Source organism: Apium graveolens, chromosome 3, assembly GCF_009905375.1.
Source record: "Apium graveolens cultivar Ventura chromosome 3, ASM990537v1, whole genome shotgun sequence".
NCBI lineage: Eukaryota > Viridiplantae > Streptophyta > Magnoliopsida > Apiales > Apiaceae > Apium > Apium graveolens.
This window is the reverse complement of record NC_133649.1, coordinates 19250634-19264781: the sequence shown is the minus strand read 5'-3', so window position 1 is coordinate 19264781 and position 14148 is coordinate 19250634. Positions and strand designations below refer to the sequence as shown.

Genomic DNA, 14148 nt, shown 5'->3' with positions numbered 1-14148 from the left:
AAGAATAAAAATGTATTCATATATAGAGTACGTTCGTTATGCACACCGAACAATGAAAATGAAGGTAAATAATATAATTGAACTTAATTTCTTCTTAATCAATTAACATGATATTTTCAAATAATGAATACTCATACTCAATGACAGTAATCGTAGAATTCAAAATTTTCAAACACTTTCAAATATATCTTTTACGAGCATCATTTATTAGTTGTCTGATACAAAATTGGAAGAAAGTTAATTTAATAGCACAAAAATTACATATATTTCATTGATGTAACATGTACATAGGTTATTAACGCACGTGTGTTTAAAAATATTTATATCTCGCATGAGTTATAAAGTACACAAACTGAAGAAACTCGTCATCACAACAGAGGTTATTGTATTTGTATGGAGACGTAAATAACTACTCATAACATAATAATACCCCATTTACAAACATGTATTTCACTTAACAAGTATGTATAAAAAGTTTATAATAAAATTTTTATAATAACCGAGGTTAGAGTATACCCGTGCCTCCCATGAGTTACAGAACTACTTAAATTCTTTATTTCAGAAAACATCTCTTTCTCGTCGTTCATTCTCTTTTCTGTGGCGGGCTTTCGGCCCATATGTTTTGGTGGGACGAGTCATAAAAGCCCAGAGACGAAACACGAATAATTGTGTAACTGCGTAATTTATTGTTGTAGTCCAAATTTTTAATTCAGTAACTACAGTGGTAAAAATAGAGGAGGTAGCCGATGACAGCCCAGTTCACAGAGACAACCTAGAAGCTAAAAGGTAATATTACTCTCTTTTATTCCTTTTTTCTTTTTTTAATTTCACCATCGTATATTCTCCAGCTGTAATTACACACTGAGAATCTTTAGTTTTATGTTTAAAATTAGACGAGGGTTTCATAGCTTGTTTTTTGTTTTTTGATATATGCATTGTAGCTTATTACTTGTATGTACTCTGAATCAGACATTAATAAGATGGTGTTATTTGATTGTAGTCTAGGTTTTTCGATTATTGCTGCCAATTCGACCCATTACTTGTAGATAGATATGCCTTTACTTGTTAGGTAGTGTTAAGTTACAAGCTCTCGTAAACCCTTGAGGCTGTTATAATTGGATCACTTTCCCCCGCTCGATAGCCCTTTTCTCGGTTGGGGAAAATACGACTCGAACCTATCTTTGGGCGATAATTAGTAGTAATGTCCAAATTAAGTAATTGAGAAATATTGAGGGCAATACGGTTCAAACTTATACCATGTTTTTGTAATTGAACACACTCTCTCTAGTAGACAACACACACTGTGTTTTTGACAAGGTTTGAATTCTCAGCATTCTGGAAGAGTGAGGGAGACCGGACCATGAGGCTGTTGGTCAAAACTTCAAAGTGTTAGGAGGGGTAAATTGGATAGCGTATTATTCGATAGGCTTTAGCTTGGTAAATTAATGTTTATGTTATAATGTTCACTTTTCACATATAACAGAAGTTGTTTAGAGTGAAATACATTAGATAAAATATAGTTGGGGGAATGGGAATGTGGAGGATGCTCACCGAACCTTGACATGAACTTAAACTCAGAAATTCAATTTACTATTATTACCTGGAGAGATAATGTACTAAACACTTTTTGGAGTCAAAACCCTCACTGTGTTCTATTCATTTGTTCATCTCTTGTTATAACTATTTTGGCATGTAAATTATCTTTTCTTTCCATTTGTTAGTTCCTATGGACAAAGTCATAATTAGTGTGATCTATTAAGCTCCTAAGTAGTGATTTCATCAGAATACCTTTTAGAGATTCGAGGCTTCCCACTTCCCATATTTACAAGAGTGCCCTTAAAGAGAGAGAGTTTATATTGTATATACAAGATTGTGTAGTAAGTCTTGGGTTTACAGAAAGTAACAATTTCAACAATAGAATATCATATATGGATCAGGCGTTCAACAGGAGCGGACTTCGTAATTACAGACTAGTTAGCGGGAGTTACCTTCCCGTGACTGATATTTCTGGGTGGCTGTTATAATCATAAGTTGTTGAGGCATCTGCACATCAAAAGCTTTCAAGTTCGTGCAACACTTTTCTAATGTCGCGCATCCGCCTCTACATCTGGTCAACAGACTAACAGTACCGTAGTCTCTTCCAATATTAATTTAAAAAGGATGAATGGGAAGGACGATACCAATCTATATAGGAAATATTGTTAGTAAGTTTGACATATGACTTCTTGCTGCGATTTGATTAAAATTTCTTATTGCTTTCAGATTTTTCTTGTATAAAAAAACTCTTGTGCTTTTCCTACTAATATCTCGAATTATGATATCAGTTCTGGTTCACTCTACAGGGTCTGTAAGGGGTAAACTTTGTGCATATTAGTGCTGAGAACCAATGGAGAGTAAGCTCTCTCTCTCTCTCTCTCTCACTCACACACACATGCACGCTCACACCATTTTTAGTTTGTAAATGTGGAAATTATGGTTGACACTGATAATATCTATTTTATTAACTACTTGAAATAATGCTCTAGCTTTCGGTTATTAGTGGATGAAAGCTAACTGTCAATGGAGCCCGCTGTAAGAGCTCTCTATCCTATCTCTCTCTCTCTCTCTATATATATATATATATATATATGTATGGATAAATTTTCCAGCTCTCACATAGTCACACACACAAAAGAAAACAATTTAACTATCTACAACCTGAATGATTAAGGTTGACATTGTTGAAATCTATTCTTGATAGCTTAAAGTTGATTTATATTATGTTGAACTTTCTACTTAGTGCCCCATGTACTGCTGGATCAAGAGTTTGTGGTCAGTCTACCAACAACATTCTTGTCTTTATAGAATGAAGTCTCCTCTCTTATCAATGCTTAGACGATGATAATAACTACATAAATAAATTCTTGATATTTAAATTTTTTATGAGGATTTGAGGAAGTATTCCAAATCATAAATGCCTTCTCCCTTCAATTATTGACATTTATTCCATCACCCAGGAAAGTTTATCTAGGAGTGCTAATAAGATAGGAGATCGATCAACCAGTGATGTTGTTGTAAGACTACGAACACACGATAGCCGTGATCAGTGGATATACTGTCATTCCGACATCCTTGTAATGAACAGCAAGTATTTTGCTGACAGATTATCTGAAAATTGGCCCACATGTCAGATCCTGGACTCTCGTAACTGTGTTGAAGTTTACTGCCAAGACTCTGATTTTGACTACCACATTACTGTCCTTCGCCTTTTTTACGTTCATATGATTCATGCAGTAACTGATATGTGCGCCGGTGTTAAAAATGCACTTGGTATTCTCCGTGTAGCCGTGGAGCTTGGATGTCCTCAAATTATTGCCGCTTGTGTGGACTACGTGGAAGCAGTTCCCTGGGAAGAGACGGAGGAGGAAGAAATTTTAAATATTATACCGAGCATGGGATCACAAGCAGAAAAAATTCTTGCTCGTCTTCAACCTGTGAATCCTACAGCTATAAAGAAAATTTTCCTCTCAGCTATTCGATTTGCCACTTCATCCCCTCCTTCATTCCTGACTGACCTAAAAACATCAGCTCAGGAGCAGCTGGAGTACATGCTAACTGAAGATGATGATGTCCCTCTGCTTACTGCCGACGAGGAGATAAAGATAGAAACTAAAGTATGTATCATGGAACTTCTAGCCAGATTTGAAAACCTAGTACTCTCCATGCTGTCAGCAGAAGATTCAGTCTATGATATATGTAGCGTGCTTTTACTTCAAACCTATTTGACAGATTTGTCTTGGGCTTGCCAAATATTGATCAAGTTGGAATTAATGAGGGAACTAGTCAGCAGTTGGGTAGAGGCATCTGAAAATGTAGTGAAAGTTGTTGAGCAATTATGTCCAGAAAGTGATACCCTCGAAATCAAGTTAAAGGTTATTGAGGTGACTGCCAAGGTATTAGAGGCAATAGGATATGGCACGGTTATTATGCCTACTGTAAAACGTCTTCACATGGTAAAAGTTTGGCTTCCATTTGTCAGAGTCATTAAACCTTTAACTGAAATTCCTGGAAGTGATAGTAAGGATGTTCCGATCCTGAAAGTGGATTTAGAGATATGGCAATCCTTGGAGTCTGCATTTGTTTCGATAATCCTTGCATTGCCTTCGGGAGATCAAGCAGAAATTTTGACCGAGTGGTTGAAAAACAAGCATATTAGGTACCCTGACCTAACGGAGGCGTTTGAGGTGTGGTGTTACAGATCTAAGGTTGCCAACAAGAGGCTGGCATTAATGGGAGGCACCAATGGTATTGGGAAACTCGTATAAGTCTCCTCTAATTCATGTATGCCCGCACTAATTTTGACACCCTTTAACAATCAGTGGGAAGGCTTATCAGTGTTTTCTGCCTAGAATAGAATGTACCTACTATATGGATTCTCTGTTCTTTTGCTTTTTGTTATAGTGAGTTGGGTGGATTAAGAGAACTGGTAGTTTAGTCGTTAGTGACCCTTGGCCCTAGTATATAATGTGCTGCCAAGGCATGACCACATATTTTGTGTAAATGAATTGGAGATATTCAACTTTTTAAATCAGTATTTGAAACTTTGTTATAGGCGAAAGCTACTTGCCCCGAAATTAACTTCTAATATTTTTGGATAGTTTCTTTTAATTCTGGAGTCTTCATGCCTCTTATTTTGTGCTACCTTTTATATACCTAGATTAAAGATTATTTTTTTTTTTTGTAAATTTTGTGTTGACTAAACCGAAATATTGTCCGTCTCATCCTCCAAAATTCGGACGAATCATGAAAAAAAGGTAGAGGCCGCCCTGATTTACCTAACTGAATAGATATACAGGCTTGCCGTAAAGTGAGAATAATTGTAGTTCCCCTACCCCTTTTCACTCACTGTGTGATCTATTCCAGGAAAAGAGGTTTAGATCAGTGATTTGAATAGAGTGAATTACAAATTTACAATTATTGTGCAAAAAAAAAATGATGAAATAGTCTAACAATGATCCTGCTGATATATATTGATGTAGTGACCATTTGGCTCTCCCACTAGAACTAAGTGCCAGAAGTATTAAAATGTAACAATATATTGAACTTCAAAATTTATTCTTCCCATATAGAAAAAGAACTTATAATTACAAAATATATTCTATACCATCCCCCAAAATTACTAAGTCTACACAATTCTTGTACACATCCATTTACCCATATTCAAAAACCAAGGTATATACAATACTCAACCACATAAAGTATACACTAAAGTACTAAACTAGCTAGTCTATTTTTAAGAACTCAAACGGTTCTTAGCCATGCACTATTTAGAGACACCCTTCATGTTGTGCACTACCTATTCAATTTCTTCTCCTCCCATTGAAGGTGACCGGAGAATGCAGTGAAACCGAACAATATTTCTTTCTTTGTTAAGTCACAAAGTCGGGCAATAATTGTGCTGCTAATCTTTTGCGGCTTTGGATATCCATGTTGTCATAAATATTTGCTGAATGTGAAGATGTGGGAGTATCTACAGCTCCGAACTCACCCTCTTCCAGTCTTCTTCCTATTTGGATGTTCTGCTCAGGAAGGAAACCTTGGCTGGTTCCGGACATAGAGAGGTTTTCACCATGTGGGAGACCAAGAGTGAGAGAAACGCCATTGGCTGAATAAGGTGCACTAAACTGCTCTGTGCCAAACCTTCCAATATCTCCAATCGAGTATGAACCAAATCCTTGAATGTAGTTGGTTGGACTTCCTATCAATGTAAATCCGTCTCTGCTTTGCCTCTGATCAGTGTGAAATTTCTTAGACAGTTGTTCATTGTTGGCCTCTGGCTTGAACTCCATGTTCCTCAATGAAACATTACCTAAAGAATGTAATGTCCCGGTGCCTCTTTGTTTCTTAGGACTTCCTCTTGTCATTTCCTCCATTTCTGAGGATCCAGTGAGAGAAAAGCCTGAGTGATTTCGTATGCTTAGTCCATTGGGTGAGGCCGAAGCTGTAGATACAGAAATTAATGGCCGGGCATTCTGGCTTGTGGGAGTATCGTAGTTTTCCATGGAATTAGTACTTGAAGCTCTAGCTTTTGATGACAATTTTTCACCAGCCTCATTTTTTCTAGTTTCCCCCTCAGATCCATTATGTTGATTCTCCTTGATTTCCTCCATGTACATTTCTTCTACCATTGGCTTCCAGAGGCGCACTCGGGCGTTTATGAACCAATTAGACACCTGTAATTATTATAATACTATTAGCCAGTTCACCATGTAATTTACATAATCATTAGAAGCATTGGACAAGTAAAACAATGCCAAGGTCACCTGACTCCTAGTAAGCCCTGTTTGCTTTGCGAGCATATGTTTGTCCGAGTCCTTGGGATAACTGCACACCAGAATCAACAAATATTCATCAAATTTGTTCTTGCTTATTAAAAAACGATTGGTTTGTTTGAAGCAAATGGAAGAGTGCACGAGGTTAAATAATTTAAACTCGTCTTACGGGTGGAGGAAGTGTTCAAATAACCAAGCGCGAAGAACCGAAACAGAACGTTCTGGCAACCCTCTCTGGGGTCTCCAAGCATTGTGCTGGATCATTCCCAATTGTTGAAGAGCTTTCTGTTGCCTGAGCTGATTATCGACGAATTTAAGCCTGGAACCCTCCGTTTTCCCTCCTAGACTATCTTCTTCACCTAAGCTCTTGCTTGCAGCTTGAATTTGACCCATTATCGCATCTTTGAGGCACCGGAATTGCTTGGAGATAGTCTGCAGAGCCAAGGCTGTGTATGGCTTTGCAGAGCCGATGCCAGTTGATTGCTCAAACCAAGATATCACCAGCTGCATTTGGGTGTGGTATTGCCTGTACCTATGCTCCACCTACAAATTTCATACACCAAAGTAAAAATTGAAAAACAATTTCATTTATTTATGCAATCACTGAACTGAGAAATTAAAATTTTAGTGAACCAGTTTTAGACCATGTTTGTTGGCTTTTATTATGAGAAAAAACAAGGGAAGGAATAATCTTACTTTAATTTTATTGACCCTGAATACAACAGAAAATGTAATGGAACTCTGACACATTATCATATAAAAAGGAACTCTTGAAAAGATCTGATGTTACTTAAAAGGAGGGAGATATGATCTACTTCTCTTGCAAATAATATGTTTCTTGACATGAAAGTCATATGTTCATATCTGTAAATATTACTTTAATCCATTTATACGAATATTTTTTATATTATACCTTCTTTGCATGCAAATATGTAGTTTAATATGCTTCGGAAGATATTAATCAAAGTAATGTGGCCAATCCTTACCTCATCAAGCATGTTGACAAGCTTTGCTTTTTTCATCTGAACCTCTTGTCTCTCCACCGTTGTGAGCTCAACACTGCGTTTCGAGCGTGTTTGTGCTTCACGGCTTAATCCTTCTCCCCCGGTCGATCCTCCCTTTATGGTCTTTGAGTTCCCATTGCCGGGCTTACCTAATTGATCAATATTCTGCAATCCCTTTCCAACGTTAGCAACTTCATAAAGAAGCTCTTGAGCAACCTTCAAGTACTTAGAATTCAACAGCACACTCTGCACACCGTTCAAGGATACAACTGATGAAGAGGCCTGGGCAACCTGAACATCGTTGGTGGTACTTTTTGGAGAAATAGCTGGAGCAGGAGATGGAAGTTCACTATCTTCAGTTCTAAAAGGTCCAAAACCAGGGTGTTGGGAAGATAGGCTCAAGGACAAACCTTGTTGCTGCTGCTGCTGCTGCTGATTTGAAGGCGTGGCTTCACGTGCTGCCGTGAGATCAAGTTGATTGTACAAGCCGTAATGATGCATAGGAGGAACAAAACTATGGAGGGTGGAGATTTCATGTTGCTGGCCATGGACAATGGATGGACGATGTGGATGATCTTCTTGTGAGGCTGATAGAGGGATGCCGACAAAATGTTGGGTAGACTGATCAGTATTAGGCGCGTGCCTTAGATTGGTCGTAGCATTGGAATTAGAGGAATTAAGGAAGAAGAAGTTGGACAAAGGCGGTGGCTGATGATTAGTACTGTCAGAGTATCCTCCAAGGTTGTGGTTGTATCCCGAATTCATGAGAATTAGAGTTTGAGAGCCATCGCCTTGGATTTCTGAGTTCCCGTGAAAGTATGTCCCCATCAGTCGATACTTGATAACAATCTTCTCGATTACTTTCTCTAGTCTGTCACTGACGATACTTGACAACGATCTTCCCGATTAATTCCTCTCGTCTGTCACTGTAAAGGCTACGTACATCAAGTTTCACATATACGATTGTGCATAACACATCATTTTATGTAAGAATATAGTACCTATGATAGGAGATGTATATGAATGGTGGTAAATTAATAACTTAAACTCCGTTTGGCCTGTAGCTAGGTACTAATGTCAAAAGTAATTGGGGATGAGTAGATCTGTAATAGTGTCCACTCAGTTGATAAGATAATTCCTGAAATACATTAACACAAAGCATTAACTTAACTCATCAAAAAAGCAAATTAAAGAAAGCATTTACTCATCATATATAGCTTCATAGTTCACGAGGGTAAATCAGGCAAGTACACCCAACATTAAAATCACCATTAAGTAAAGAATTCCCAGAATTTAGAAGCTTTAACATATATTCAGTTTTTTCTTCTTCAGATATGTGTAAACCGAGAAAGAGATGAGAGAAAGGATGTTGGGGATTGATGGAGAAAGGGGGAGGATGATCAGATAAAGTAAATAGAAACCTGGTGCAGATGATATAGAAATTTTGGTGTACACGTGCTCCATCACCAATCAACCCTCTGCAATCAGACATAGGTTTGGTAACTTTTAGTAGCAGCCATTACTGCTCATTTCCAGACTCCAGATTTATAGATATTAGCATGCATCTGCAACCCTACTTATGAATACACCACAATTGTATTTGTTTCTGAAAACTTCATTACAAATTTAGAACTCTCCAAGCTAATATTAATAATATATCCAACTATCCCTATCCCTATCCCTATCCCTATCCATCCATCTCTCTCATCTGATCTAAATATCTAATCGTTTTCGTCGATGCAGTCTTTTAAAATTACCTGAATCAAACTCCATGCAGAATAATCGAAGAAATCTAAGCGGATTAATAGAGAAGAAATTTACCTATTTTTTAACAAATCATGACTATAACTTTTATATGAAATCACTTTGCAATAGAATCTCTAAACAAGTAACAACGTCAACAAAACACATAATAAGACTGATCAAACATGTCTTTCCAACTTTTGCGGATATAGATGTGAGTTAATGACGTAGAATGATGAGCAGTACCTGGGAATAGATTGAACAAACGGAAATCACTTGGCTGATTTGACAGTACTTAGTTTTAAATATCATCTGATGCATCCAGTACCAGATGCTTTTGTTTGGATGATGTTGATGATGGAGGGAAGAAGAGGAAGAGAATTTGAGCTACTAGTTCTAGTTCTTCATATATACGACTTCTTCTGATGGCGAGAGAGAGAGATAGAGAGAGAGAGAGAGGTTCTCTTATTAGTATTTCTTTAAAAAGAAAAACAGTACTGCAATCCTACTATATTAGTATTATTATAAACGATCAATGTGTCAGAAGATATAAACTGCTGAAAAACGAGGAAACGTCTGTTTCCGTGTGAGGTTTTTTTCTCTCTCTCTTTTTCTTAATTTAATCACTAAGTTAAAGTAAAAATTATGATTAAGATAATAATAAGAAAGGATTAAAGGAGATGATGGTGAAGAATGTGCAACTTAGAGTGATGGGTCCATTGATGCCTTAATCATTCATTTTCAGTCGCCTGTCCTTTTTTTTTTTTTTTTGCCCTTTATATTTGGTTGGATGTCATCGTTCGAACAAGATAAAGCATTTAAATTTTCAAGCAACACAGGGCCAACCACCTTATATACCGGTATATGTATCACCTACTACTTTAATGCTCTAAAGTTATTAGCCCTACTATTGTTTTCTACTTTTTCTATATGAGTTTTACATGTATGTATTTTTACTCATTTTGTCTCCGCTGTGCATACACGGGGCTGAGGAGCTCGTGACTCTTGGATTAATCAACAATGTTCATGCGGATTAATCATTAGTTAGGAAACCCTAATATTATACTACTAATCTATTTATGTTTCGTGCAGCAAGGAAGAAAATTAATAATATACGTACTATACCGGGCCTTCCCGCCCTCATTTCTTTTCGGATGTAATCTTTTAGAAGTACACGGTGTTGAAGTCTACTGATCAGTAAACATTTAATTTGGTCTTCTTATCGGGGAAAAAGCATGAAATTTTGTTATGTGCTGATTGTGTCGTATGTCGAATGCATGCATGCTATATATGCACCTTAAAGTCGTAGTGTCTAATTATTTTCGGAACGAATGTTCAAAATACACTATTAATGTCATTGCATTTGGTCCATAATAGATAACATAACACGCATGCATCTATTTTAACTATTAAATGTGTAGACAAAATAATTCAGTTGGATTGACTTTCACTCTTCAATTTATTTCACTAATTAATATTTATTAATTAGAAATTGGTAGAAATTATTGAGAATTTGATATTTATATATAATTTCACATTTATATAATTTTATTATTTAATATTTTGTCAAAACATGTAAATAATAAAAAGAGCATATTTATTCTAAAATTCAAGGAAAAACTATTTATTATTGTTATTGCGAGAATTTGGTACAACATTATTTTGGAGGTTTGTAGACTGAATAAAAATGGTATTTAGGGACGAAGGTTGTTTGTGGTGCTTGCTGGGCTTTTATGATCAATCTTTAATAAATGAATATAAGGCGAGTTTTTATCTACTTTGTCAAGTATCAGTTCATGTAATCATGTAATGTGGTTACGTATCCTATTTATAGAGATCAGGATCCACCTAATTTTTGGGGAGTAAGTAACGCAATAAGGGTTAAAATTTCACAAACTCATTTTTAGTCAAGTCTTCATCCAATTAATCCTATAAATCTTGAACGGCCTCAAACGTTTTTCTATAATTTCACGACATCTTCGTATTTCTTCCATATATCTTCCATAATTATGAAAAGTACAGTGTCAGTTTCGAGATTTACGATAAATTCAGATAAACCTAATTATTTATGAATTTTTATCCATATCATAATCAAAACTGGATAATACGAGTGCCTCTCAGCTAGCACTAATTAACCCCTCAGGTGGGATCATTCCCACCTCGCACCGGGAATCAAAAAGTGAGTTGCTGCGGACTTTTGCTTCGTTTTATTTCCCGCATTTTCTTCATGTATTTATATTTATAATACGAGCCGGATGTCGTCTCATCTCAATTTAAGTCTTCTTAATATTTAGTAAGGAGGGCCGGAACCCTAGCCATCTTGCCAATTTTCATGAAATTTAAGATAAGTCTGTTTAAAACCCACGTCCAAATATTAGCATAACAATTATCACTCCCTCCATCCCATTTTAGTTGTCAAATTTGAATTTGACGAATTATTAGAAAAATAAAACGAGTTATTAAAAAAATTTGTAATATAAACAATAATTGAAGACGAGCGAGAAATCGAAAATCGAAATTGGGACAAGAGAACAGCTATCATCGCGCTCCTTGAAAGCGATTACCTTATCACTGGTGTTTATCTCTAGAATCGTGATAGTTAAAACTCCAAAAGCATTTCATAACATCGGTGTAATTCAACGACAACACCTTACAGCTTATATATGTCATGCTTTAATATTCAAACTATAACAACTCTCTAACAAATAATTTAAAAGCTGTTAACTTGTTATCATCAAAAAAGGACACCTTTAATTGTGATCCAACATCACTTAAGATATAATTTAGTAATGAAATTATCACCTAATAAACATGATTAATCATCTAACCTAATATACAAAATAAAAAGAGATAAGACAACGGGCCTGAAAAAGGGCCTACAACAAGTGTTTGGTTTGGACTTTAGAGTTTTACATTATTACCCAGCTGGTCCCGTTGGCCCGTCGCACTGTACACGCGTCAAAACCACAGTCACCTAAATTGCCTTTTTAAAACTCTGTGTTTGAAGACTGCGTACAGCAGTAGTGAACCAGGACGCAACTAGCCGGCCTGTAGTGGGCCCGGTTTTCCAATTACTTAATCAATAACTTGTTCTCCTAGAAAGACGTGTAGGCATGTAACTCCATTTATGGTAGGGTCCAGTGGGCCAGGGGGTGTATAAGAAAAGTCAAGAGAAAGACCAATGAGAATGAAGCAGAGTGTTACCGGCAACTACTTTATTTTTAAAATTTTATAGATGTCACTGTTTGACATACCTGTCGACCGCTCACAAGTGCATCCCCTCCCGAATCGACTGTTGCTAATTTGATGCCATGCGTATTATTAGCATAACCTCCAAATTAGATTATTCTAGTACAGATCATATCCTTTTTTAAAGGATGCACTTCGTATTCGTTAAAGTTCGAACCACAATTGATTTTGGGTTTGGCTGAAGATAAATTCTATAGTTTTGCAATGTTGGTTGAGAATGTAATTTTTTTTTAACAGGATTTCAGGATTATAGTTAAATTTAGCTGTTTATGTAACATTGCGGTGAAATAGATTGGATTTAACAATAGCAAAAGATATGAAGCGCGTGCGAGAATGTAAGTGTGTAGTGTTAATATAGAGAAATTCAATAAATATAGTAAAATGGGTATACGAGTGTGTGAGATGCGGAAAAAATAAATTAAAAAAACATATATTTCTTGTTAAATATAATAAAATCTATTAATAAAATAAAAAAATTCATGAAAACTGAATCAAATGTATTATTTATTTAACGTAAAACACAAAAATACAAGTTAAATTTTTTAGTTTATGCAAAAATGAGTACGATAATATAATGACTAATAGACGTAAACACTTAATTTTGTGAATTAAATTTGTTAAAACAGATTTTAATTACAATTTTTTAAAGATAAAATTTTATATTAATATCGTAAAAAAATTCACATATCAAATATAAAAACACATATATTCGAATATCTAATATGAGAACTCTGTCATGCAATCCAACTGTGCCTCCTTCGTAGACTAATCATTTCGCCTTCAAATTTGCTAGATATGTAACGGGGATGGAATTTAAAAAGTTGAATTGTTAATGTGTAATAGGTACGTTGACAAGGAACATCATGTATACAGTGAAATGTGTGTATCGAGTTCGATTGATTATTGTGGCATAACATTATGCGTTTATTTTTCTATTTATACATTTTTTTTTGAAATGTTCTATTTATACTTGTTTGTCGTGTGAATAAGAATGTGTTGTATGTAAATTGGTGCGAGTACCTAGTTATATAAATTAAAAAAAAAACGGTTCTTCCCTTGTCACGTTTTTCACTTTATTTATACTTTTGAACTAATTATCTAGGATAAACCTGACCAGTATGAAAAGAATGATGAATCAACTAGTTGTGACAGAAGCTGCACGGATATGCTCTGAGACTCTGACATAATCTTTGCCAAATAACGGTAACTTTACTGGACTGCCACATAAAGGTGTGATACGTACGAATACACACATCTTTTTGGCTTATCCCCCGTCCCGGCCGTTGGGGTCTACGGACACACACCACTCCAGTGGAGAAAAAATACACCTCTTTCCAGCTTTCCAGTTTCAAGTGCTCAAAATATGCACCGGTGAAAAAATCGCCCAAAATATTCATTAAATATGAATACCTACTGAATACGCATGTTACGAATACATATTCTATTTTTTTTAAAAAATATAAAAAATACGTATGTGAGATAGAGTGATTACGCGCATGTCTTCCATACGTATTCTTTGTATTTTTTTAAAAAAATAGAATACGCATGATGGTAATACGTATTCAGTGGGTATTTTGGGCAGTTTTCCCCCGGTGGATATTTTGGTTTTTCACCCTCCACTAGAGCACTTGTTAATATCAGTGTTATATAATTTAAAATATTTATACAAATAAATATAAAATATGAAATATTATTAAAATTTATATACTCTTTTTTAATAAGCGAAACTATGAATTATTAGTGCATAGAAGTACTGAAATATCAAAATATCAAATTTTGGTATTTATCTAACGTAAATTGACTTTTATTCTATCTAAACTTTATTTTAATTAGTTGGTATT

General features: G+C 35.5%; 2 protein-coding genes across 7 annotated transcripts; one reads left to right on the top strand and one right to left on the bottom strand.

Moving 5' to 3' along the window:
- Positions 1-664: 664 nt before the first annotated feature.
- On the top strand, positions 665-4597 carry LOC141711896 (BTB/POZ domain-containing protein At3g05675). Of its 4 annotated transcripts, XM_074514595.1 has the most exons (5): positions 665-786; positions 1938-2204; positions 2343-2393; positions 2526-2571; positions 2997-4597. In XM_074514595.1, the coding sequence occupies exons 4-5, from the start codon at positions 2560-2562 to the stop codon at positions 4302-4304; spliced, it is 1320 nt and encodes a 439-aa protein (XP_074370696.1). In that variant the 5' UTR covers positions 665-786; positions 1938-2204; positions 2343-2393; positions 2526-2559; the 3' UTR covers positions 4305-4597. The 4 variants fall into 4 exon arrangements, with proteins under 4 accessions (XP_074370696.1, XP_074370697.1, XP_074370699.1 ...); XM_074514596.1 differs by lacking the exon at positions 1938-2204 and having other exon boundaries at positions 694-786; XM_074514597.1 differs by lacking the exon at positions 665-786 and having other exon boundaries at positions 821-2200.
- Positions 4598-5075: 478 nt separating this feature from the next.
- LOC141711895 (BEL1-like homeodomain protein 1) lies at positions 5076-9572 on the bottom strand. 3 transcript variants are annotated; one of them, XM_074514594.1, is made up of 8 exons: positions 9305-9571; positions 8737-8793; positions 8317-8453; positions 7726-8241; positions 7298-7641; positions 6481-6854; positions 6303-6363; positions 5076-6212 (listed from the first exon to the last, which is right to left on the bottom strand). In XM_074514594.1, exons 4-8 carry the CDS (start codon positions 8141-8143, stop codon positions 5409-5411), a joined length of 2001 nt encoding a protein of 666 aa, XP_074370695.1. In that variant the 5' UTR covers positions 8144-8241; positions 8317-8453; positions 8737-8793; positions 9305-9571; the 3' UTR covers positions 5076-5408. The 3 variants fall into 3 exon arrangements, with proteins under 3 accessions (XP_074370695.1, XP_074370693.1, XP_074370694.1); XM_074514592.1 differs by having other exon boundaries at positions 7298-8241; positions 9305-9572; XM_074514593.1 differs by lacking the exon at positions 8737-8793 and having other exon boundaries at positions 7298-8241; positions 9305-9572.
- Positions 9573-14148: the final 4576 nt, after the last annotated feature.